Here is a 27705-nt window from a genome sequence, read left to right as displayed (position 1 = left end):
GCCCATTCTTTCAAAAGACCTTTTCTCTACCAAAAGCAAATTAATCTGATGCCATGGAAACATGCAAATCTCCTGGTATACCAACACTTTCTTAACTGCCTTTATGTAGCAGCACAACGAAGACCGAGCAGCACAACTGTCAGTGCTCGCTTTTTTGACTAGATCAGCCTAGTCCTTTGGTTTTGCTATGAGAACTTCCTCGCTCCCTACTGGTTTTGGGAACAACGCACTGACCGTAAGGCCGGCTTTCCATACCTCGGGCCGGCCACAGGCGCAGGCCGCACTTCCATACCCCGGCTGTTCCACCAGGAGCTGCCCCTGTAGAGCGGGTGCCTTAATAAATTGGGGTTAATTACGTTTAACCCGGCGGCCGGACGATTAAGGGTTTGCGGATGTGAAAGCCTACTCCTTCCTCCTGTCTTTCGCCAGAGATGCCGCCAAGGAGCCTGGCACTGCAGCAGGGGAAGCCCGCCTCTGGCAGAACAGCCCAGAAGCAGCGGGGCCGCCATCTCCCCTCCCGCGGCTCGCACCGCCCGCGTCGGTCCCGGGGCCGTTGCGAGAGGTAACGGCTGCAGCGCCGTCTGAGGAGGCGCTGTGGGCTCTGGCGATGCGGTGTGCAGAGCGGGGAAGGGCGCGGAGCTGCAGACGGCAAACCGCTGCTACCGCCGGCCGCCTCCCGGCCCGCCGCTTCCTCCTGCTGCTGCTGTTGCTCGGCCTGCTGCCCGCAGGTAGCGTCCCGGGCCGGCGACACACGGAGCTCGGGCAGGGACCGGGACGGCGGGGGGGAGCGGCGGGCTGCCCCTTTCTCGCGGGGCCTGGCACTGGTGGCAGCTCCGGAACCTCGCTGCTTCCCGTCCCGGCCCTGCCTGGAGCATCGGGTGTGAGTTCTGTAGGTTTTACCGAGTTCACTCCCTGCCTGTGCTTTGTCCCTGCCCTCATGCATTTATTTACAGTGTTCTACAAAAGCAGGTGTATTTGTCACTGCATGTGTGACCCTCTTTGCAGCCTGTTACGTCTCTGTTACTGTTCCATAACACAGGAGCTGTGCCCTCTAACATCCAGCTTTCATCCCGTGGGTTCTGTTTCACCCCTACTACTTCTCTTTCCATCCACGCACACCATGTGCACCAGTGGAATAAAACTTTCTTTCCACATGTGAAGGTGGGGATGGATACAGGAAAGCTAAAGGATTATCTAAGTAATCTCTTTTTTTCCTCAAAAAGGATAAATGAGTGTTGAGGAGAAGGGTTTTTCTTCTTCCAAAGAAGCCTCATGCCTGAGTCGGGGGGTAACACCACAGGCGACTTGCATGGGGAGTGAGCAGCTGGTAACAGCGGTACTCAGCTAAAACAGCTGCATCACTTTGTGAAGGGCTTCAAGTTAGTTAATAGCTAGGCTCTTAGTTAATGGTTAGGCTCTAAGTTAGAAATAGTTATGTGGTAGTATGCCAAGATGTACATACGTGGTGTACTAGTGCTGATTTTGTATCCACTGTGTGCATAATTGGAGCTATCAGGTGTCACTGGCTGGCAAATTCTGGTGACGCCTTCTCAACGCTAAGACTCAGAATAGCCTGAAAAGACAGTCTGTGCTTCCTAGTGAGGCTTTGAAATTTGAACATAGGAAATCAGTTAGGCTTTCTGATTATTAGATTAGTATTGAATTATTTGATTTATACATTAGTGTGTATATATGCTAGATCTTCTTATTCAATGATCTGGTTATGACTGAGTTTCACTTTAGAAAATTAAGGTCTTCTTCAGGAGCAAGATCAGAGGTGAAGCTCAAAGTTGTTCTACTCTCTGACAAAACAGGAAAACTATGTGCAGTATTTCAGTATGTATTCACTGGAACGTCTGTCTGGTTTTAGTGGGCATAAGAGATGCTGTCAATTAAAAAAAGGTCACTTCAGTTTTATTGCACTATTGTGTTATTAATATAGTATGAGTTCAGACTGATGTAAAGAATATGAACATCTTTGAGGATTTTGTTTGTTTTGTTGGTTGTGTTGGTTTGTTTGTTTACTAATGCTGACAGTTTTGGCTTATGTGTTTTTCCTTAAGTGAAGAATTAAACTTTTTGAGGACAATGTGGAGCATGGTTCTTAAAATGTCTTAATTACATTTGACTTTTCTGAGCCATCTGTAGGAAGTGTCCATTTTACTGAAAAGGCACATTTTTAATTTTGACTTGCTGTATGAGAAGGAGAAAAAGTTTCCTCTTTGACTTACTGTTGTGGTTTAAGCCCAGCTGGCAACTAAGTGCCATGCAGCTGCTTGCTCACAAACACACCTCCCCAGTGAGATGGGGAGGAGAATCGGAAAAAGGGTAAAAACCTGTGTGGTAAGATAAAAACAATTTAGCAATTAAAATAAGTACAATATAGTACTAATACTAATGAAAAGAGAAATAACAGAGAGAGAGCTAAAACTCAAAGAAAAAAACAAACGAGTGATGCACAACTCAGTTGTTCACCACCTGCTGACCAGTACCCAGCTTGAACCGAGCAGTGATGTGCCCTTCTGGGTGACTCCCCCCAGTTTAGATACTGGGCATGATGTGCTGTGTATGGAATACCCCTTTGGTTAGTTTGGGTCAGGTGTGCTGCCTCTGCTCCCTCCTGGCTTCTTGTGCGCCTCCTCACTGGCAGAGCTGAAAAGTCCTTGATCAGAGTGAGCACTGCTCAGCAGCAACTAAACCATGGGTGTGTTATCAGCAATATTCTTAGACTAAAGCCTAAACACAGCACTGAATCAGCTACTAGAAGAAAAAGGACTGATACAGCTGAACCCAGGACACTTGTGAAGTGTGTTAATACTGTAATTGTCAGAAAAGAAATGTGAAAGCCTACTTGAGAAACAATAGAGTTCATGTCTTGCAGGTTAAGTGAGACAGGTTAGAAACTGTGGTTTGTTTTCTCCTATATGGCTTTTATGTGACTAGTAATAGAAATGGTAACATTTCTGCACAGCACTTGCCATCAATAGGCAGCTTAGAAATGCCAGCTGTAATTAAAATACTTGGATATAGAAAAACACTTGACTATTAGCATAATTGAGCAAAAATAATTTAAGTCATGTTGCTATTTATATACTCTTGGTGCAGAAATCTCTTTACAAATATTATCTCTAAACATAATTACTTTGAAAAAACTTTCAGCAACTACCGTAACTTAAATAAATCTTTTCCTATCGCTTCATGGAACTTTCATTTCTAAATAAATGAGTTGAATCTAGGCCAATTGAACATTCAAGTAATACAGCATTTAATTCATGAATAAATTGATTGTTTAATTATTTAAGGCTCATTTTAAACTGTTTCCTGCTACTACAATTTTTAGACCAAATTTAATTTTCTGGTGAATTATTGTGAAGCAATTAATTTTACAGTTGTAATGCTCATTTTAAGACTAAGAGATTCAGAATAAAATGTTTTATGAAATAGTAGAATATACTTTATGTTAGATTCGGGTGAATGGCATTTCCTTCCACCTCAGTGGGCTTAGGAATGAATGCTCATGTAGTCAGTGATCACCTCAGGTCCCTCATTTGAACAGGAACTGGAGAAGGACTCCACTTTACCAGACCGTGGAGGAGCGGGGCGGGGGGGGGTTGTCTGTACAGGCACAATCCACCTGCTACTTCTGGTCTTGAATTGAGACTTTTCCCTCTAGAGGCAAAATCCCTTACAAATACATGAGCTCAATTGCTTTGTGTTTGGCAGAATATCTGCCAAATAGATTTTGAATACATCAAACAGGGTGTTAATTTAACTTACTGCAGGATCTTTGGCCTGTTTCAGTTGCATAAATCAGTAGTAAAGCTGTTGAATTTAACTCCATCAGATTTGAAAGTCACCCAATGAATCTTCAAGTATCATAGAGACTTTATATGGCAAATATACCCTTGAATTCCAGTGTTGGGGAATGGGAATGGCTTTTCAGGCAGCTGAGAAGTTTGAATCACCCTGGGCTTGGAGGTGAATTACCCCAAACTTTCATGTATCTGATAGTGATGTAAAGCTATTTTTTTTTCATCTATGTTCTTCTGCAAAAGGAACTGTTGCTCACAACTTGTATTAATGCCTGTAAAAAGTACAATGAGGAATCACCCCTACATATTTCTAGTGCATTTGGCTGCTTAAAAAACTTAATTTGTGGAATTAATTCAGACATCTCATTTATTTTTCTCAAAAATGAGTGGAACAGCTTTTGCCACTGCTTGTTAAGTGCAGGTTAGATTGAAGGGATGGAATAAAATATTTGATAACTTTAAAATGTAGTTTAAACAGATCATTTATCCATTACTGTTCTTTTCTAGCTCTTTCTAGGACTTAATGACCTCTTGATACTTTTTTTTTTTTTCTAGGAAAAGCATCTTTCTAACCTAATCACACACACACTTCTAAAATTGAGAGTGAGAGTAGAAAGATCATTTGTGCTAGAGACTGCTACAGAAAACTCTATTTAAATTCCAGGTGGTTAGCAGGAAAGCGAAGGAATTCAAGTAGGAAACCTGACAAAAGGGTTGAAAAAAACCCTGAAAGGCAGTGTAGAAAGTGAGGACAGAGTATATGAGAGTTGGGATTCATATGCAGACAGAAACATTTACTGACTAAAATGGCTGGTATGCAAGTGAATTGTGTATACACCTGAAGGAGCATTTAAGATGACTTTCTCAAAATCTAGCATGCAGTGTCACTGAAGGTACCAGAAAAGTAATTCCAGAAGTTTTACAGTGCCTTCCTTCCGTAACTGTGTTGCTTCCACTTTTTCTAGTTCTTTTTAAATAAACAGGTCAAGAGCTCCATCTTTGGGTTTAAGCTATTATTGTAAAAAAAAAAAAAATATATATATATATATAAATACTACTTTCCTTTTGCATTGATTTAGTAGTGCTTATTAATCTTATAAATTATCTGTATCTGCTCATACTTTGTCAGTTTACAGTGTTCAGCTTTTCTAGATGCATTTGTTCAGTCGGCTTCTGATAAACTTTCAATACTTTCTGTATAAGTTTTTTTTTTTCAGTTTTTCATTAATTTATTTGGTTTTGGTGGATTATGTTTTTCCTTTCCAATTACAATATATAAATCAACTTGTCAGTTCATAAAATATTTATGATGTACACAGATAATAGTTGCAGAATGAATTTTAAAACAGACTGGATTTCAGGTAGGATTTATGAATTGCTGTGAATTAGTATGCTTTTATTAAACCCAAAGCATATGCTGATATTTTTTTTTGTCAATGGAGAATCCAATCAAATTCTTTTGGGAGCTGAATTTCAGAGAAAAATGAGTTATGTTTCTGCCAGTGCAGCAGAATTCTGAAAGACTTATCATAAATGTTCCAGTGAGAAAATGTTAATCTATTTTGTTTTTCAATAAAATCTCTCCAATCCTTCTAGGAGGTCGTTGGGGAAAATTAAGTTATTTGAAAAACTTTGCTTCTCAAACAAAGTTGGGGAAGTGATACATAGTGAAACAATGTTGTAAAGTAAATTAAACTGTTAATCATGGAAATCCACCATATATAAAACTGCTTTTATAATGGTCTTCTCTCAGTTGTTTTTTGGTTTTGTTTTTCTCAAGCAAGGTTTGATTTACTTCCTCCTTTCTAAGTATTTTAAGCTGTGTACTCTGCTCACATTCTGAAATGACAAGTACAGATAATTCTTTTAATTTACCTTGATTATCTTATCCTGATAGCTGGAGAATCTGCCTTGCTTCTGTTTTCTATAAGAACACTGTTGAGAAGTACAATTTCCATTTGTATAATAGATGGGGTGAATTGATAATTTCTCATTATTGCTTAAATCAAGATATAAATCAAAACAAAGATGGGACTTGACTCCATCTCTCTCGTTGTCCCCAGATGCCTTCATCTATAACCAGTTTACCAGAGTATTTACTGTTGCTTTTAGTTTTTTAATATAGAACCTAAGTTAACAACAAGCACTGATGTGGTGCCACATAATTATTTAGCTCATCTTCATAAAATAATTGCTACTGATGATATGTTCGGTATATTATTGCTTTCTTCTGTATTCAAGACTTTGTATTCATTTATTATTTACTTTGCTTCCCAGATTCCCCAAACGAATTAGAAATCACAGGCATATTTTAACTCCCAGTAACCCACATTCCTTCCAAGCAGGAGGTGGAGACAAAGAACACAAAATCCTGAGAGGTCTAATTGCTGTTGTCATCTTTCTGCTGGCTTCAGTTCCATGTCTCTAGACGCTCCTTTAAAAGAAAGTTATATCTGACTAGTACTAGAATACCCACCTGAAAGATACTTCATTTTTCTTTCAGAAGCGTTGCATATCTTGCAAAGCTTTTATAAACATGCTTGTAATTTCTATTTAAAATAGAATAAATGCAAATTAAAATAGCCATTAAAGACCTTATATTTCATTTCATGGGGAAATTAAGAAAATCATTAATGGTCAGTGTATAATACATTTATTGACATCCCGACTGAGGGTATCATCATAATGCAGCTAAATTTTATCCTCATTTGTAGAGTGCCTATTCACACTTTCTCCATTACGGACAGTCTTAATTTAAAATGTGACAGTTCTTTTGTAAAACATGAATATTTTTTAAACTTAATCTAAATTTAAGTGCCATTTAGAATAAGGATGCTTTTTCTGGTATTAGGCCATTACCATTGGTTTTTGTTGCCTTAATGGCTGTCACGTGTTGTATAAGACATTAGACAGATATTAACCTAATATCCATTGAAGAACAAGTCTATTAATGAATGTAGATTAGCCTAAAGTATGATGCTTGCTTTTCCAGATGAATTAAATGGTTGTATTAATGTCATTGCTTCATCTTTTAACAGTTCAACCTTCAAAGAGATTTTTAAGAAGTGCAGGGCCAAAACACGACAACTTAAAAATAGTGGGATCTGTCTTATTTCCAGGTATTTTTCTTTAAACATAATTTAACAATTTTTAGAGAGAATATTTGTTTTACCAAGAAAAGGCCCTTCTTTATCATACCCCTTGTCATTGAATAGTTTAGAATTGTTTTAAGTGGTTTAATTAAATACAATTCTGTACTGACAGATGTAGATGTAATAGGCCATCCCACAGAATGTACTTCTGTTATTGGTATTTATTTTTATAGTCATTTTATACTTATTATTTTTATGAAACCAAGATAACTATTTTTCTGTAATTGTTATAACAATAACAATATTCCATGCACTCTTCCGCCTGGCTATAGGACTCTTGGTCTGAAATACTTCTTTCTTCCACTGTAGGTATTCCTATTTGGTCTTACTTGTTATGTATACAGAACCTGGAGCTTGAAGTTTATGTTATATTATATAACATATATGTCTACTTATGTCTTGTATACAACAAGAAATAAGTAGAGTTAAGAATGAATTTCTTCTCAAGTTAAATCAATCTAGCTTAGGTATATAATATTATGACTTTCTTTCCTCATTAAACAAAATAATTATTAAAAAATCTGAAAATTAAATTATAGATCACACCTTTCCTCACTGCCATATATTTACTCATGTTGCTTTTTCTCTGAATGCACATTACTGGCTTGGTTTTAATAATACTCTTCTCCATAGATGTCTCCATGTGTGTTTTCCAGTAACAGTAGCACATTTAACTAGTATCATATCCAGAATTAATAATTTTGTTGTTGGGGGAAAGCTAAAAGTCAAGATATTTTGCCTTTTTTTTTGGTACAAATTCTTAGATGTGTGAATTTTTGTCCAAAGGTGAAACAATTCTATGATTTCTTTTTAAGGTTTCTCTTAATAGTTTATCTTATAATACTATTTAATGTTAAATAATGGCTCTAAGTAGTCTCAAGATTCATCCTATTAGTATACTTTTGCTCTCTTCTGATTGTCTATAAACATGGCTACTACTTGAATGGCAGAGGGCAATTTGAAAGACAAGATTAAAATGATTTATCCAAGCTCTTTTTCTAAACAATTTGGTATTAATAAAGAATGTTTCCACCTTCTTTGGAATAGACCATTGTGAATATATTAGATTTGGCTCCAGTGTTCTTTTGAGATGCTGGACGACATCTCTATTTTGTTTGTTGTTTTTTTTTTTCACCAAAATTTCATTAGATTTAATCCTGCATTTTTTAAATCCTGCAGTTTTAGAATACCTCACATAAATGTTCTTTTTTTTTCTTTTATCACTGTATAAAATAAATATTTTTATAATGGTGAGACTATGAACAAATAATAAAATTAGCAAAGAACTTTAATTAAAAGAGTAAGACTTTATTTTGAAGTGCAGAGGAATAAGTTTATACCTGGTAGATATTTTTTTCAGCCATTATTTTTTATCAGATGCCCTTGTGTATCCTATGATACATGCTTACAAAACTGTCATGGAAATTTACAGTGGTAGGACAGAGTTTTCCATCTTCACAGGTTATGATAATAATAACACCATAATTTTGTTACTTTTTATGATGGGTATGTAATTATTCTTTTTTATATTGCCATGAGACAGAACAAAGCAACCTTGAGGAAATAAAAAACAAAAATGTGAAGTGGGAGACATATGCAATGTATAAAATTTTGCCTCAATAGTCTACTACTAAAGCCAGTTGGTTAGTAAATGTTGAGAAAAAGTATTAAGGATTTGCAATGGAAGAAGACTAATCATATTGACAATTGCATTAACATGTAGAATTCGTATTGATTTTCATGCTTCAGGGTTAAAAACTGAAACACTACCTGTAAAAGACATTAATTTCCATGATATGCTGTTGTACAATTGAAAATATATACTTTGCTGTTTTCTGCAGTGTAAGCTCCTGTAAAAAATTTATTATTATCAGCTGGGATGGACATACCTACTGATCTTAAGACTACCAAATACCTAAAGTTGTTCTTATTTATTAAATGTTATATCTAAGTCGTTATTCTGTTTAAACAACTTCATACTTTAATGTGAATGTAAGTAGGTTTTCATGTTTTAGTGAAAGCGAACAATCATACCTGGAGAGGAAAGCAGGCTGTGGTAGCACTACTGCCAGTTGCCATAATGGGAAAGTGACAACTTTTTCTGAACATTAATCTATTCCTGTAACAAATAAGTTGTTTTCCACTTGCAGGGAATCTGAAATAGTCAATGGTAAGATAAAATATGGTAATTTGCTTGTTTGATTCAGTTTAAATTATTAGTCTGTTTTATGAAATCACAGATGTTGTAGTAGCTGTTATGTTTTATACTAGTTGTAGCTTTTCAGTGCCATGAAGGTAGCCTGACGTAGAGCATGGTATACTAAAGTACACATTTACTGAAATGTAAATACCTAGCCTCAGACTTCTGAAGAGGATAAATGCTTTGCAGAATGTCAGTAGGAAGGAAAATATAACAAATCGTACACACTGAAATCCTGCATATTATGGAAGTGATTATGACTATACCAGTTGTAGTTTTTAGAAACAGTTGGGAGATCTAGAAGCACCTGTACACTACAAACTGCATACAAGACAAGCATACCTGCTCTACTGTGGGAAAATACAAAGTAAATCCTTACCTTACTCAGTTTGCTTCCTATCTCATTATCTCTGAATTAAACAATAGGAAGCTCACCATTCAGTGAGCTACAACATTAAACCCTTTAAAACAAATACATTATGCACTGGTAAAAGGCAGTACTATTAGCACTGTTAATAGAATGGAAACAGCAACCTTTCAAGTCTGAGTGTCCTGGACCAACATACTGCAACTTCACTCTCTACATGTGTGTGTTGGACTCCAGTTGAGACAGCAAGCTGTGGAAGTCTGTGCTTGTGAGAACCCACTAAATGATATAACCCATTCAGGAGGATGTTAACAGCTCACTGTGGTTGTTGTTTACATGAGATAGGCCTAGAACTAGAAAGAATTCTCTTAGTTTTATTTTCTGAGGAAAACAAACCTGATGTTAGAGATAACAGAACAAGTCCCACAATCTGAACTCCATTCAAGATCATTGTTGAACCACTGTCTTGAAATTCATATAGCTCAATGTTAGGATACCATTGATAAATACTTGATGTTAACGATATTTTTTTTTTTTCAGTCAAAGTTTATGTCAAGCTGAATCACAACAGTCCATGTATTTTATGTCTGACAAATCGTCTGCAAAACTTAGAACTGATTGATCCAGTATTCCAGTGGACTGGACCAGGTGGTGGTCTTTCTTCCGGTAAGGATTTATGTTCTTACAAGTCCCCTGGCACCTTCTCGCTTTCTTCCCTGCACCCACAAAGAAGCATGAGGGTGGTAATGTAACTGAGGGTACATTGTAAGAGTGCTTGTATGTATATCGTATAAATTAACTTTCACTTTTCAGAAAGGCGTGGGCTAACCAAACTAAAACACTTCTCCAGGTCTCTGTAGAGAATGGTGCCAACTCTAAAGAGTGCTAGGTGGAACAGGGCATGTTGGATGCAAGAGAGGCTGAGGTTGAGTGTTCTTTGTGGCACTGAGAGACATCTGGCAGTGTTTTGCAAGGACAGAATAATACAATGATGGGCCGTGTGATCTAGCCCAACTTCCTGCTCAGTGGCAGGTGACCATCATATATGAAGCTGCTCAGGACCTTGACCACTTGAGTTTGGGGAATCTGTACCCTGGGAGATTTTGTGTCTTTTCTGTGCAACCTGTTCATCTTTTTTTCTTATTTTCAATCATAATTTCCCTTACTGTAACTTATCATTGCTGCATGTCCTTTTGTGGTGCACCTCTTAAAAAATATGGGTTATTCTTCCCTGTATATCTGCTTGGGTACTGAAGGACTGGAATTTCTTCCTTAAAATTTTCAAGGATAAAGATTCCAGTTTCCTTTGCCTCTTGTCCTATGCATCATCTCCTTAATCATCTCAGAAAGCTCCTTGTTGACTTGCTCCAGTTTGTTATTATCTGTCTTGTCAAAACTGGGCACAGTATTCCAGAGAGCTCAAATGAGTTCTAAGTAGGGAGAGAATAATCACTTAGCAGGGAACCTGAGTTCTGATTTATGTTTCCTTCTGTGCATCTCATTTGCCCTTTAGTCTAATTTAATTTTGAAAAAGAACAGTAAGCATTATGATAAATTTATAAACCTGTTTAATCTCTTATTTTAGTTTATAATTTAGATTGTGAATCGTTCATCCTTTTATAATTGCAGTGTTTCCAAAAACTATTTGCTTTCCTCTTAGTCTGTACTAGTGTTTATCAGAACTCTGTCTTTGGTCTTATACATTCCTGCTACGCAATCTGAAATACCATTTACATCACAGTGATTCTACATTCTTAATCCTCTATATGCCAGCCTTCATAGTAGAGCATTTCATATTTATATGATATCTAACACAGATATATTCAGAGTTTTTGCTCTGTATCTAATAGCAGACTTCACCCTCAGAATTTTTATCATTCTTTGCCTTTAAGTGCTATAGGTGGTTTTTCCTGTACTTAAGCCTGTGGGCTATGTTGTTTTACATGCAACTGCTAATCTCCCTTGGTATAGATATATACTGGTTAGCTGAATGTACTGCATTGTAACATGTATTTTGATGCCCAGTCTGTGATGCATGACAGACACAATTTCAGATATATTGTCATGTGTTTAAGTACTGAGTACTTAACTGAGTCTGATTAGAAAGAAGACAATCTACCAATTCACAATTAACAAAAATTGCCTGTTTCAACACTCTGGCTTCTGTTTACTCAAACTGCAGCTTCCACAGTGTAGAACAGAAAAACATGGAGACCTCAGACTTCTAGCTGACAGATATAAATCTCTTTGGGCAGATTGCTTCAGTAGTATCTGAAGTTGCTATGCCAACCTTGGTTAACTAGCAAGAAAAGCTATGGTGGCAGGGGTTCTTGGCTCTGTGGCAACTTCAGGTATACTAGAATCAGCAGCAGGTGGGCAAACATTACGGTAAGAGAAGAAAACTTTTGTTTGTCTGACATAACTTCCTAGAGAGGTGAGAAAGGCTTTAGAAAAACTATTTTTAAAAGTAGTAATGAGAGGACTTCAGCTTCAGCCACCACAATTTTGAATAAATACCACAAAGATACATTAGTCTCTTAGGGCTGTTGTCACTTTTTTTTTTATTTTTTACTTAAAGAAAGTATAAATAGACAAAAAGCTATTTAAAGTTTTAGTTCCTGAAGTGTTTGCTATGTAAAAGGATTTTATCACTTGGCCTCCATTTAGGATGGGTGTATCTGTAATGGGTAAATATTATCTGGGTTTTGGTGTGACTAGCTGGTATTCTAATACCTGTTGTAGCAAATCTCCACAATGGTGGGAAATTAGGTTTCCTAAATCTTGCTTAATACATTATTTAATACTTTTTCAGTGTGATTGTAGGAAAAAAAAAAAGAATAATTTTAGTGTAAACATAGAACTGTGAATTGAGTTTTTGGAAAGACTAACAAAATACTGCTTCTTGGAATGCTGCAAAATAAATGCAAATATTTAAGCATAAAGACTGAAAGATGAGAGTCTATCTTTCATTGTATTATCTTTCGTAGTAGAAAAATGAGATTCTTTTTCAGGCACATTGGCCTTTGACACACAGCTATATGTGTCAGACATCATGACTACAAGAAAAGCTCACAAAGAGCAGGAAACACTTTTCTTTCTCTAGGCATTAAAAACCAGTTCTGTTCTTTGAACAAGCAGCTTTGTTCAGATAGTTCCAGTCGACTTACGTGTGCTTGAAAGAGTAATGAAAAATTAAATACTGCACAAAATGTAATTTAAAATCATTACAACTTCAAAATTAGCAAGTCATTTTTCTTCACTTAGCATAGTGACTCTTTTTTACTAAGATCTGGAAACTGTACTTGGAAATTTTTAAACAGCTTTTGGGCTGGTTGAGAATAAGAGCTTATTCAAAATATGTTTTAAGTGGAGGATAAAACCTTCAAAATAATTGCTTATGTTCTGGATCTTAAAGTTTTTCTGCATAAACCAGCAATTTTGATGGTGTTCTGAACAGCTAAGTAAACAGAAGAAAGAAAGCATTTTGATCTTTATTTCCAAATGCAAACATTAGAATAGGCCTATTCTAGTTTGCACCTAGGAATTTGGATTTACAGGAAAGTTACTGGTTTTCATACACTCTGACAGCTAATATATATGTAGAAGGAATATTTGTTGTGGAAGATTGTGACTCTCCTTTCACAGGACTGAAGAAAGTGTGTACTGTAGTTTTGTAGAACAAAGCAACTGACAAATTAAATACCTGCACCCAACTTCAAATCTGCAAGCTGAACCCCAGATTTTCTAAAACCTGCTCTTGGTATATCAACCAGGTTTTCTATGGACAGGCAAGTAAAAAGAATGAGAAGAAATATGAAGCTTCTTTTAATAGGTGTGTATATCTGTATACTCATGCTATCCTTCTAACTGATATATGACTTATACATGTTTCCTGAGAGACAGTCAGAGTCCTGTATGGTCTATAAAACAGAGTGTGTTTCATTCCTAAAAAGCTTTTCAGGTGAACTCAAGTTTATTGTATAGGGTATTAGCTTTTGTTCCTGTATGTCTATAATTAATCACTGAATTTACCTATTTGGACATTCTCAGATATTGCATATTTAAATCTGAACATGCACATTCTTTTTTAATCTGAAGATTAGAATTTAGGATCTGGATTGATAGCTGTTTCTGAGTGTCTGAAAAATCTGTTTCTGAAAAGCCTATTGGGCTGATTCTGGTGTCATTTACTTCTATTCTTAACATACAATTTCAAAATATAGAAGTTGCTCTACTGTAAAACTGATCTGACTGGGTGGACGATGGGGAGTAACTTTATTTTTTCTTCACTGAAAGCACTGGAAGGAGTATCAATCTGTTGGGTTGAAGTTTAGTAAACAGAGAAACTAAAATGTAGGAACACTTAGTTTCAAATATAATTCTACAAACGCATGGACACTTACGGGATTTAGTCTTCATAACATAATTCTTACAGGGATAGCTCTATTTTGCATCCTTCTAATTCCTGAAGATCCAGAAAAATGGTCTAGCTTCCTTTCTTAGCATAAATTAAAAAGAACTTATTTTCTATTTTAAGTTATTCTGGTTTTCACTGACTCCAGAGAACCTCTGAATTGATCACATTGCTTTTTGTCCATCATGCATGAAAAATGCCTCCCGTGTAATACAGGCATACTAAATCATATAATGTAATTTGCCTCACAAAATGTGAGGTGAAATCCTAGTCACCTGTCTTATCGAACCTGCTGTAAAGGAATAATATGGAAAAAAAATATTAGATTTAACAAAAGGGTGAATAGCTTAATTACTTTCAAAATTTTGTTTTATGGCTAACAGTCTGTTTTGTGACCCAAACTCATCTGAGAGGTAGTATTCATCCAGATAATCCCATGGAGGAAAGCATTTTAAATGTTTCTTTTTTTTATAACACTAGGGGGAAAAAAAAACCAAACCAGCAACATAACAGTCTCTTGATTTCATGATCCAAAAGGGCATTCTTTACACACTGGTAGACCATTAAAGTAATTAATAGTTATGATGTAAAAATTGTGATATTTTCTGGTATATAAAGCGTACATTGTTCAAGGTAGGATAAAATTCTGTAATAAGGATCTGTGACTCAGTCCATCAGAGGAACACTTTTCTATTTTTGCAGAAATTATTTGTGACCAGATCTCTTCACTGGATTTCCAAGTCTTTTGCAGACTTCTTGTCATCTTTGCAGTTCAGTAATGCATTTTATAAATATAGAAAAGCTGTCTGTGATATATCTTAAAGGTGTTCCAGCTATCCAGTCACCTAACAGTGGTGTTGTTGATGGCCTGCACAGGGCAGTTGCATATGCCAAAGATGAGAACTATAGTTCTTAAATTTATGTTCTTTTTTTAATCTGATAGCTATTCCAGCGTACAGTAGCAAATGACATCCTAGTTTATAGATTTAGCATGCTGAGTAGGTCATCAGCAGATTAAAAACCTCTTCATCATCCAAAAAATGGAAGTGTGCCATTAATTTGAGAGCCTAGGTTGATATGGAATCCCAAACCATTTTTGTCAAAGAATTTGCTCTTTCAGTCTTTTTTATAGTACTGTTTTGTTTTGTTTTGTTTTGTTTTTTCCTTTTGTCCTGGGTTCAGCAGTAGCAGTCATTTTTCTCCTTCTTGGTAGCTGGTGTAGTGCAGTGTTTTGACTTTCAGCTCGGGAACAGAGCTGATAGCGATGTTTTGGTTTGGCCAAGGACTTTGTGAGCCTCATGCTCTGCCAGGGGGGAGGGGAAGCCAAGAGGAAGCAGAGACAGGACACCTGACCCAAACTGACCAAAGAGGTATTTCATACCACAGCACGTCATGCCCAGGATGTAACTGGGAGTTAGCCGGGAGGGCTGGGAGACTGCGGGGTTGGAGGAGGTATCAGTCGGAGCTTGGTCGGGCTTGGGGGGCGAGTGATCGGTCTGCTGGTGCTGAGGTGTTGTATTCTCTTCCCTTGTTATTTCCTTTATCATTATTATCACTGGTGGTAGCAGTAGTGATCTGTGTTATACCTTAGTTACTAAACTGTTCTTATCTCAACCTGTGGGAGTTGCATTCTTTTTGATTCTCCTCTCCGTCCCTCTGGGAGCAGGGGGAGGGCAAGAAAGGGGGGGAAGTGAGTGAACGAGTTGCCTGACTGGGTTTAAACCACGACACCTTTTTTACCACCATTTGATTTTTTTTTTTTTAAGAGTGATATATATGAGAAAAATGATTAAAAGCTTAAATAGTTTATTGAGGAGCAAAGTTGTCCTACATTGTTCTGCCAAGTATGTTAAAAGATACACTTCAATAAGGCTATTTTTTCCCAGTATCTTTTTTAAAATCACACAGCAGGAAAGTCACTGTGCATCTACAGTAACATGTTAATTTGAATAGAAGTGTGGCATTGAAGTGAATTGCTTGATTGTACACATTTACCATGTTTTGTTCGGATCATGATGTTGTCTTTGAGTGCACAAAGTAGATCCATTTTGAGTGAAGCTAATTGTAAAGGTTTTATTTGAAAAATAATGTGTGTTCAGTCTGTAAAACCAACTTAGGGCTGGTCTGAAGTAAATGCCCTAAGATGTATATGGTATAAATCTCATGTCCTTAGCACTGATTTTTTTCAGTTCGAAAATACACTGCTCTTGCACCACACACATTGACTAAGCTTCCATTGTCTACATAAAAATTCTAAATTATTTAGGATGTTAAAAAGATTGGGGGGGGGGGGAAATCTGAAAATAGAAACAAAAAATTATTCTCAGTATTTTATTAAAGTGAGTATTTTACCTTGAAGCCTATTAGAATCAACTCTAATCTAGTGGCTCCCAAGGTTTTCTTTGACAGCAAGATGGGCTGCATATTACTATTTGACAAAGTCATTATCTATATTGCTACTGCCTGAGGACTTTTCAAATCAGGAAAGGACTCATCAGCTGTCATCATTTAACCCACATGCAGGCTACATGGCTCGTTATCAGTGCCCAAATCTGACCTTAAGCAGTGCTTTCCTTTCTGTTTAAAAATTTAAAGAGCCATGCTCATTATTTGCCCTGTGAAGTAGGATCCTGCTTCACCTCTGCCTTGAACTAAGGCATTGTGTTAAGATTTTGGCCACTGTAACAGTGCTTATCTTTCCATACAGAAGGATTATTTTACAATCTTAAACATACATGATTCTCATTTTGGCATATACATACAGTTCTTTTTGGAAGGTCTGTTATATACTACTTGCTTAACTTGAACTTCCTGCCTATCTGTGAAGTTTACTGCATGTTAAACACTACCAGCAGCTAATTCATCAGGCAGTTCCTGAAGACTGAAAGGTTAGTAATTGGTTCAACTATATATAGACGTATAAAAAGAGATTATTTGCCCACTTTGTGCTTTTTTTCTTTGAGCTTTTTGCCCTTGGAAGTAGTTATTTGAGAGAGCAATAGATGTCTAAGATCAAAAAAAAAAACAGGTTTCCAGGTCAGCTTTGCTAACCCAGTACTTAAAAACACAGGAGCAATAAGGCATGTTTGAGTAATGCTGAACTCAGTGACACCCAATCAGCTTCAATTCCTGAGTCCCGTGCCTCCAGCTGAATCCATAATATTAGTATTTTATGCACAGTTTAACATTAAATAGCCATTTTGATCCTTGCTTTCTACATTTTTTCATGATGACAACTAAATTTATTTCATTATTGTATTTATTAGAAAATAGCAGTGTGAATATATCACCATCTGGAACTTTAATATTGAGACACTTCAATCAAAGTGGAGTTTACACTTGTTCCATTGTTTATAAACTAACAGCAATGCAACTTGTTGAACACCTCATAATAAAATACCTTATTTATGGTAAGTTATGAATCCATGTGTGTCATTGCTTTGAAAAAGTTTAATTTTAAAAAATATGCGTTCCTAATTTTAAATAAGTAGGTTTATTTAGAATTTAATTTTCAGACATTCTGTTTCTCTGGGAAATTGTTTTTAATATTAGTTTCTACCAGCAGTTCATTTAATGTCATTTAGAGAGCCTTAAATGAAGTTCAGTGACTGACTGAGAAACTGATGAATACAATTCTTTTTAAAAAAAGAAACAGAAAATGTAATGAAATGTAACAAATTGTACAGGCAGTAATCATTAATAACATTAAAATAGTATAATTTTTAACTGAATTATTCTTTATGAGATTGATTTTGGCACAGCCGTATTTTTTTTTCACACATATTAATGCCTTAATTATTACCTGCTTGTGCTTTGTAAGTACGTATCATTTAATAATGTAATATTTGTAGCTTATTCTTTCCTGTTCTGATTACATTTCCTTCTGTCAGGGGCTAAAAAGTCTTTGATAAAGTGAAAGATTGTAAAGGCAATGTCAGTTATTCATTATGAGCTCTCTTTTAAAGGATATTCTATTCTTGTGGAGATGTGGGCAAGAGCTTCTCTTGCCTTCAGCAAGAACTATGTCTGATCTTGAATTTAAAAGGCGAACCAGTGCTCATTTAGAAACACGATAGAGCACAATAACCTAAATTAACCTTTGATGTAAATTAATTTTACTTTGGCACAGTAACCTTCATACAGAATAGCCCTGACTTTTAGCAGCTAGCTTGCTTGACAGAACTGCAAAGGAGGAAGTTTCTTTGAAACTGTTTTAATGGAAAAGGTTACAGTTTTCAGTAATGCAGAATTATGTCCTTATTGAATAAGGATCAACTCTGAATATTAGTATACAAAATTCAAGTTTTATGCATATATATATATGTAAAGGAATATGCAGCAGCAAGGGAAAGGAAATTGGGGGAGTCAAAAGCAAGGTGGAGGATCTAATAAGCTGTCTTAATTGGGTACCATATTTTGGATTTTTTGCTGCTTCTTTTAGCTGGTTTGGTTTCTATTCCTTTGTTTTTTCTTCCCTGCCACCCTCATTTCTGTGATTATGCCCACACCATGACCCCTATTCTTCATTCTTTTATATTCTATTTAACATTGTGCTCTGTTGATTTTCAGCTTTGGGCAAGTAGAGTGGTTATCGTGAAATAACTAGACACATGCATTTTATGGTACATTGGCTTAGTTGTAAAAGATGTCCAGGTGTGCATTTAGCTTTGCAGTAAAGGTGGAATAATTTGTTCTCACAGGGAAGGAATTCCTGTTCATTGTACTAGTTCATCTTCTGTTGATCTGTGGGGAAGAGAACTGAGGTTTTAAACCCTTTAAAATAATTTGTGATAATTGACTAAAAATGTTTGACATACCACTATAACTGGCCATAATGTGTAAGATTAAATACTGTGCTACATACTAAAGGGTATTTTGTATATTTCTTAACATTACCATTCATAGTCCTGATCCTTTTACTGTAATCTCTTCTTGTTTTAAAAATGAAAAAAAAAAATCAGTAATAAAGAGACTTAGCTGTGGATATCAGTAAGAATGTTGACTTGTAAAAATCTCTTAATTGTTTCAGTTGGCCCAGCATATACTATTTTATCATTAAAAGTTTTCTGGGGGTGCAAAATAAGCTTTGTTTATAAATTAAGCATTGAAATTTATTTTTTTTTCAAAATACACAAATTACTTTTTTTTTCTTTTTACTTCATAAATGTTCATTATCATCTTCCACATTTTTTTCCCTGCAGCTTATTCTGATCCTAAAAATTACTATGAGTTCACAGCCCAGTATCACACAGCCCCCTGCAACAGTTCTGAGAACGCTTATTTTGAGAAAGCATTGCTTCAGATACTAAGCAATCTTGTTGCTGAACTTTCGTGTGAGGTTACATTAATTAAGTCAGAATGCCATCATGTAAAAATGCAGAGAGGAGGTCTACAGAATGAAAACTTCTTTACATTTTCAGGTAAAAATCTGCCTTGCTTTTAAAGTAAATAATACAATTCCTTGTCATTAGAATTTACAAAGAAATGGTAGTTCCCATAAAAGATTTAAGTGTACCGAAACTGAGACATAGACATGTAGTGTCTATGAAGATAAGCTCTTATTTCTTTAAATCATTGAAAGTCAGACATCTAAAATATTTTAAAAAGTCCTAAATACTTGCATCAGAAATAACTGGAATCTTAAATCAGTTAATTAAAGAAATAACTGTTGATTTCATTGACTTTGTTCTTTTATAAACAGATTATGTTTTATTACAGTTACTTCCTTAGACAGAGAAAACCACAGGCTATGTCAGCAAAGAGATTGTGATGCATTTTATAGACTAAACAAGGTACAGTAGCTAACGTAATACAGGAACTACCATATTAAGCTATTCTCACAATAAAGTATAACGACATCAGAAATAAAACATCTTTTGTTTAGAAAATTAATAAATCAATATAAGAGTTTAAGTGGATATAATTTTTTTTTTCCATTAAAATTGCTGATATTCTAGTGCTGATATGGATAAGGCAGATTATGCTACCGGATTGAAAGGCAGTATATTAAGAGTATAAAAAGTGGCAAGACAATTGGGGAAACTTTGAACATGTGCTGTCTTACAAATATCAAATGTTTTGCAATGGTATTGACTTTCCATCACTTCAAAGTGATTTTATTATTGATCTGGTAGAATTTTAGCTGTTTGAAGGTATTTGGTTTTTACAGTAGAGAACCAGAAACCAGAGTCTTGCTTATTAGGTTAATTGTCAATTTAGAGGTTCTTAAATGGGAGAGGAGAAAAGGAAGGGAAGTACAGGAGGAATACTAAGATATAGCAGGTATGCAAATAGTGCTTTGTGATTCCAGAGAGGGGTGAGGGAGTCTAAAATAACATTGAACTCATTAAGCAGCTTCCACCCTGTCCACTGTAAAAACCCTTAAATTTGTGGGGAAAGCTCATGATCAAAGTCCATCTTTTTCACACAGAAAAAGAGGATCAAATTAAGACAGCGTGAATAAATTTGGTTTTGTGAATTGGCGTGTATACTGAACTGTGCCAGCCTATTAAAGGTTGTTTTTTTTTTTCTTTAGCTTTATATATATATATATATATACATATACATATATACACTTAATCCCTTAATTTGTATGCAAATGAAGAACTGTCTGGAAATGAAGCATTAATACTTTTTTACTGTTAAGTCTTTGTCAGATTGATAATAGATCTGTTTGTTATATTTTATAGTTAGAAGTCACATTTTGAGATTTAACTAAAATAACTTAAAATCTTTAATATTCCAGTGGAACACAGTTTATAAAAAATGATCCAAAATTCCAGAGAAAATAAAGGATTTTTAAAAATAAATATTGCCTTTGGCTAGGGAGATGGAATATATGAGATGGAATAGAGCTCCGTTTTATCCTAACATTTTTGTGATCCTGCTGGTTCTGCACTGATTGAAAGGAATGCTTTTCCTATCTAGGACTGTATTTGTTCAAAACTTTTTCGAGTAAAGGAATTACTCTTACATGATATGGTATTAATAATCCCCTTATTTAACTTGGCTTCAAAAGGAGTTTGGCATTTTCTTTTTGTTGAACAGAAATTGCTAACAAAGGTGGAAATTACGTCTAATACATAAGTGAACCTAAACTACAATACATATATAGATGGGAAAGCTGCACTTCTCTTGATGTTGATCTGCAGATGTCTAATGTAAGCAAAATTGCCATAGATTAGATTTTAAAATTCCATTTATATAAACCTGAACATTTCAAAGACTTTGCTTTAGCTGATCAAGGTTTATCTAAATTAAACCCAACATATTCAAAAGTATCAGACTGCCCTGTTTCCATTTAGCTACAATCAAATGATTTAGTGGTACATCCTTTAAAACTCATACTCACTTTTTTTGTCTTTTCTTGTATTCTCACCTCTTCCATCAAACATTCTGATACAATATTGTTTGTTTCAATTTAGGCAAAACACCTTATAGAGAGATTTTTTAAGCAACAAGTGGAAATTATCAGGAAAAGTTCTGAACCATTGCCTAAAATATACTACATTGACGGTACTCTGCAAATGGTATGGGTTGATCGCTGCTCTGCAGGGTATGGAATGAATGCTGAAATGCATCCAGAATGTCCTGGGTGTTGCGGTAAGTGACAAATTAATTTATTGTACAAAGAATTAAGTACTGTTAGTGTTTTTTGCTCTGATGGAACTCAGTACTTTGTTACTTTACTTTGTAAAAATGTTATGACATAGTATAACAGGCTGTGATCCTGTCAAGTCTGTCAAGGTAACCTGCGCTAGATCAGGTTAGTACTTGGGTATAACTTTCTTAAGACCTTGTTGATTTAGATTTTAAGCTAGACCTGCAGTTTCTGTGGATTGATTTAAATTAAAATAAGTAAGATTAATTTCAGACCTCTAGACCATAGTGGGCTTTCTGGAATTAGCATAGAAATCTATAATCTGATGTGGTATCTTTCAAGGGGGTTTTATTTATTTTTTTATTTTTTTATTTTATTTTTTATGGTGAGATAAGCGATTATTTTTGTTCTTAAAATTATAAAAGGGTACATAATAATGCATACTAAAGCGATTCCTTTAACTAACTACATGCTACACTCCAGATATGTTTAGCGTAATAGTTATCTGCTGTGCACCTCTACCTCCTACACTAGACAGAAACACTACATAGTCATACACTAGTGTCAAGACCTCTGTTGAGCTCGAATCATAACAGACACTGCTTTGGCAGATACAAGGGCAAGCTTTCACATCTGAGGTACCCAAGAATCTAAAACAGTCAGTCCTGAATCTTGACTGATTAATACCTCCCATAGTTGAGGATATCATTCCCTTAGCATGCTGAAACATTCACTGTTTTCCTTAGTTGATCTCTTTGTAGAATTAGTAATTTCTTTTCCCAGAATCCAAAACACCATATCATAGGCAGTAAAATGGAAACAGTCCTCTGCTTATCATTCTATCTCAAGGCAAGATATGAGCTTCAGTTATTTCTAACAGACGTATCCTGCATAATCTTGAAAACCTCAGAAGACTACACAGACTCCCAAGGAAATAAAACTTAGTATGGCATATCCTCACCATTGGAAGGCTTTCTTCTAAGATATTTATGTAATTTCACTTTAGTTCATACCTTGTTCTGTCTTCTGGTTCTGTCTTCTTGTTCTGTCCCACTAAATCCGGAAACAATTCTGTTAACCTTATCTTTGAAGTAACTATTGTATATCTTCAAAGACTCTATTTTTTTTTTTTTTTTTGATATTGTCTTTGTTGAACTAGACCAACTTCTTTTTTGGTTGTGTTTGACTTACCTTGGTTCAGCCTGATTACTGCCCACTCTAACTTCCCTACATTTGTTTTTCGTCCCTCAAACATGATGCAGTAGTTCTAAGAAGACCGTGTTAACATGAGAGGATTAGTTGTGATTTGCTAAAATCGCTGGATCTGTTTCTTAAATAGTAAATAAAATATTTTGCCCATATCTTTGTTAGTGGGGGAGGTTTTTCCAAAACATACAGTTACTCATAGAAATATTTTGAAAAACACACTTCCATTGAATTACAGCAGAGTTCAGTTTCTTGGGTTATGCAATAATTTCCCTTGTAGTTGCAGAAACCAGGTTCTGTAAACCAGATAAAACAATTTTAAGGCTCATTTTAGAACTGCTTGAGAGTTTTGGTCTCTTTAGCTACCCTTGTTTTGTAGTTAGAAGATCAAGGTTTCAGTCTAAATTAATTCATAGAAAGTTCATACTCATTTGCCCTAATGGGGAGAATGCCCTTTAGCATAAGTAGTTTTTGTTTTTCTTTGCTTCCCATTTTATAATCAAAACAAGCCAAGTACTTGCTTTTGTAAGAGCTTTCAAGCAGTAATTCTCTATGTCACATGCCTTATTTTGAATTTTGAGTCTTTGACATCATCAGTGCTTTACTTTTGGTCCTAAGAACATCTCTGTCACATGATGTAACAGTTCCATGCTTCTCCTTCCCATGGACTGGTTGTGCTTACAGTCTTTAATCATAATTGATCATAATATACAGACCTTTCTAATTCTTTTATTTCTTCCTGCCTATTTAAATCTTGTCCTTATTCACAGCTTCTCCCAGTTTTCTTGTCAGCATAGTTCATTGGGACTTCTAATTATCTTGTTAGTAGACATATTTAGTAAAATGTGTCTTAAGACATAAGTTATCTCTTTAAGCAATTTCTGGGGTTTTTTTTAAGCAACATTTGGTACTCTTTTAAAATTTTCTTCTAATCATAGTCTTCTGTTGTTTATTACATTTGTATGTGCTGCCATATCAGCTTTAAAATTAATTACACGTTGTGTTATAATGAAGATAAACATCAAACTGTATTACTTTCCACTTACTTGCATGTGTTTCAGTGTTTATTCCTGAAAACTTTACATAGTATAGAAGTCTCATCAGCTGTTCTGTGGTTTCTGCGATTCTTTTTTCCTTTTCTGCAAAATTTATAATACATTTCTTACCAGTCATAGGTTAGCACCAGTCATAGGGTATCATGGCAGATACATTGAAAACCTCACGTTATCATCTATGTTACTCTTTTGAGGCCGGTTCTGTTCTGGAACACATTAACAGATGTTACTCAGACTTTCTCATTTGAAGTACATTAAATGTTGAACAGTGTTACTGTTTCTAGTCTCCAGGTCTTGATAAGGATATGACAGAATGAAAGAGGTTACAGGCTAGGCCCAAGAACACGGAGAAGTAAGATAGTACGCATATCCTCTGCAAGTTGCATAAACAAACCTACTCCTTATACAGCAAAATAGCTAGATATTCAGTTACACCTGTTCTCTCTCCTCTATAACTTTTAGAATAACTAGGTTTATGTAGACTTGTAGTAGCTCTGGTTCCTCCATGCTGTTGTGCAGTGCTCTGTAAACAGTGCATCGTTTATTTCACACTACCATCACACAATTTGTGCACGAAGCATAACCCTTTCACTTACTGCATGATGTACCCATCTGAACCTCCTGTATTAGAGCTTCATTCTTTTTCTTCCCTATGCTTCAATCTCATGTTCTTTTGTATCATAGTGTATCATCATTCATCTTTCCACCCTCTACTTTTATATTAAAATGGCATTAAATATTGAGCCTCACCTACTCCCATTTTGTAGTCTAAATCTCTTTCTGAATTAGTCAATCAATCAAACATGTTAACCTGATTAGTCACTGGGTGATGTATTTAGTTTTAGAGAATCTTTTTGGCAGAAGACACTGGTGGTAAAACATCAAAATTTTGTTCATCAGGTACCACATCAGGCACAACTCCTTACTGTGTAAGTTTTTAGAGGCAATGACTTAAAGAGTCACTGCTGATTAATAATCATTACTGCTGATTAATAATTCCATTCTGCCCCTGTAGAGAAGTCTTGAATAAACAGAATTGATGAGTACAAACATCTTAGAAATTATTTTACATGGTTTTATCTTAATGCTAATGTTCATCTGCTTTTAAAGCATTATTTTATGTTAAATAAAACACATTATTCCAGGATAAGCTAATTAAATATTTTGGTAACAGCCACGAGATATGATCAATCATTACCTTTTATTTAATGTAGGTAATTGAGTCACTTTCATGTCATCAAAACTTCTAAATACAATTTTTCTGCTTTATAAATCTATGTTTCTGGTTAATTTTTTTTTTGGTTGGTTGGTTTTGGATTTTGTTTTTAATCAGATGCAGGTGTGAGATTAATACAGTACAAAATGTCGTATGTTTTTAAGGGCTTCTCTGGAGACATAATTTGATATCATACCCTGTACTAGCTTGATGAAATATTTTTTTTGTCCTCTATTATTATTCTGCAGAGCTTGATTTATGTGGTATTTTTAGTACATTAGATACTGAATAGTCACTTCTAATTTGGTTTTCTTCAGTTGTTTCTCACAGCATGGTGATTATTTATCTTACTGAAACACAGTAACTTAAAAGTTCAAAAGGAAATATATTATTCAAGAGAATATTGAAATAGTCCTAAAAATCAGGAGAGAGTGCAAAATACTAGCTTTTAGGATACAAGAACAAAATAAGATGACATGCAACCTTGTTTGTGAGGTTGGTAGTGTCAAGTATGTAATATACACTGTAAAGATGGACTATTTTGCTAAGATGTTTATACTGTCAAAGAGAAAGTCTATCAACAGGAGTTTTCCACTAGTGAAAAGGCTGAAACAAGTGAAGTTTACCAGTTAAAGAAACCTTCTAGCAGCTGGCTAAATTAGCTACAAGTCCCTACTTCAGATTCCTTTCTCTTTTTCATGCTTTCTGCCAGATAGCAAACAGATGACACTTCTGAGAAAGAAAATTTTTATCCCATTGTAAGGGAAGTCTAACTTGCTTTATTTAAATAAACTGAAAATTCTGAAGGACCACAAGTGTGCCTATATTCTTCAGTAAAAAAGAGGATAGTTATTCGTCTGGTACCCAAGATGATTGATTTTCCAGACTAGGCCCCTCACTACAAGAAAGACATTGAGGTGCTGGAGCAGGTCCAGGGAAGGGCAATGAAGCTGGTGAAGGGTCTGGAGAATAAGTCTTACGAGGAATGGCTGAGGGAACTGGGGTTGTTTAGTCTGGAGAAGAAAAGGCTCAGGGGGACCTTACTGCTCTCTACAACTACCTGAAAGGAGGTTGTAGTGAGGTGAGGGTCAGTCTCTTCTCCCAGGTAACAAGCGAGAGGACAAGAGGTAATGGCCTCACACTGCACCAGGGGAGGCTGGATATTGGGAACAAATTCTTCACAGAGAGGGTGATCAGGCATTGGAACAGGCTTCCCAGGGAACTGGTGGAATCACCATCCCTGGAAGTGTTCAAAAACCGTGCAGATGAGGCCCTCAGTGATATGCTTTAGTGGTGGTCTTGGCAAGTCCTGGGGTAATGATTGGACTTGATGATCTTAAAGGTCTTTTCCAACCTAGTTTATGATTCTACAAAAATGCCTTTAGTTACATGCATTTGTAAAGCTCTCTCTTTCCTATAAAGCCACCTTGGTCTGCCTATAGTGATGTACAAAAAAGGCAAGGTTTTGATGCCATCTGCAGATGACTCCTCTTTTCCTTTCATAAGACCGCTAAAACCCTCTTTAGTTAATAGAAGTGGCAAAATTGCCAGGCCAAGCTAGTAACAGTCACTGGGGATCAAGTGAATCCTGCCAGCATCAACAAATGAAGATAAACCAAACCAAATACTGAAAATTCTGCTGAAGGTTTCTGCAATAGTGACTAAGAAGTCATTATTAACCTAGGCAAACCCCAATAATCAGGTAAGCATTGACTCTGCAAAAGCAAGGAAGCTCTTAATTACCTTTGCACAGTGAATACTAATGCCATTAATTAAAAATCTATCCTAAAGAAAGGCTACTATTGCCAAAGAGAAATATGATACAGGATAGTCATAACCAAATAGCTCAAATTCTGCTTTTTTTCTGCCAAAAGCATAATGGTGAGTTGCCTTTTGTGATGAAGTCATTCTGCAGATGACTGTGCATACGTCAATAAAAGGCATGAACCAACAGGAAAAAAACTTTCATCCAGAACACTTGTTCTGTATCATACACTGATTTTGGGTTTGATACTTTATTTTTTCACTACTTCTTAATAATTATGAGAGCTTATGCTTCAGTTTATTTTGTCTTGTGTTACTTTTATAAGCAGCTAAAGCAGTTTATTTAAAACGCTGTTGAATATAGGCCATATTAAAATGTAATTGATGGACACATCCCCTGTAAGCAGATGGAGTGGAAAGTGATGAAGAGAAAAATAAGGTGTAATAAACAGATGAGGCATAAAATGTATACAGTTTTTTCATCATCAAGTAGCAGAATGCTGGAAAAAAATATTATTTTTTTCCAAATAGATGAAGATGCAATCTAAACATTTCAAATGTAAATATTTTGTAGTTATCATTTAAATTCCACATTTTTCTTTGTTTTTCTTGTCCATAGTTGTATGCAGCCCAGGATCATACAGTCCTAGTAATGGAAATCACTGTCTTCAGTGCGACAGAAGTTTGATATATGGAGCAACAAAGTGCTAATGGCTGAGGAATTTACACTCTTGCAATACTTCTTATGTATTTTAACATGGTAGTATTAATAAATATTTTAAAGTATGTACAGTTTGTTTGGCTTACATCAATAAAATACACTTTTTTTTTAAAGAAATAACAATCCATCAGCATATTGGTGAAATGTTTTAGGTCATATCACTTAGGGATACTTCATTTGTAAGGTCTTTAGCACATC

At 35.5% G+C, this 27705-nt stretch overlaps 1 protein-coding gene across 3 annotated transcripts; it reads left to right on the top strand.

Moving 5' to 3' along the window:
* Nucleotides 1-607: 607 nt before the first annotated feature.
* ZPBP (zona pellucida binding protein) lies at nucleotides 608-27497 on the top strand. Of its 3 annotated transcripts, none has more exons than XM_057428876.1 (8): nucleotides 608-728; nucleotides 6851-6931; nucleotides 10072-10197; nucleotides 17212-17355; nucleotides 19147-19365; nucleotides 19664-19737; nucleotides 21370-21547; nucleotides 27406-27497. In XM_057428876.1, the coding sequence occupies exons 1-8, from the start codon at nucleotides 608-610 to the stop codon at nucleotides 27495-27497; spliced, it is 1035 nt and encodes a 344-aa protein (XP_057284859.1). The 3 variants fall into 3 exon arrangements, with proteins under 3 accessions (XP_057284859.1, XP_057284860.1, XP_057284861.1); XM_057428877.1 differs by lacking the exon at nucleotides 608-728 and adding an exon at nucleotides 3889-3978; XM_057428878.1 differs by lacking the exons at nucleotides 608-728; nucleotides 27406-27497 and adding exons at nucleotides 3889-3978; nucleotides 25021-25094.
* The last annotated feature ends 208 nt before the right edge of the window (nucleotides 27498-27705 follow it).

This window comes from Pezoporus wallicus, unplaced genomic scaffold, assembly GCF_028554395.1.
Source record: "Pezoporus wallicus isolate ANWC-B61680 ecotype Strahan unplaced genomic scaffold, APGP_CSIRO_Pwel_v1 contig_6658, whole genome shotgun sequence".
Lineage (NCBI taxonomy): Eukaryota > Metazoa > Chordata > Aves > Psittaciformes > Psittacidae > Pezoporus > Pezoporus wallicus.
Note: the sequence above shows the minus strand (reverse complement) of the source record. Positions and strands in the feature narration are given on the sequence as shown.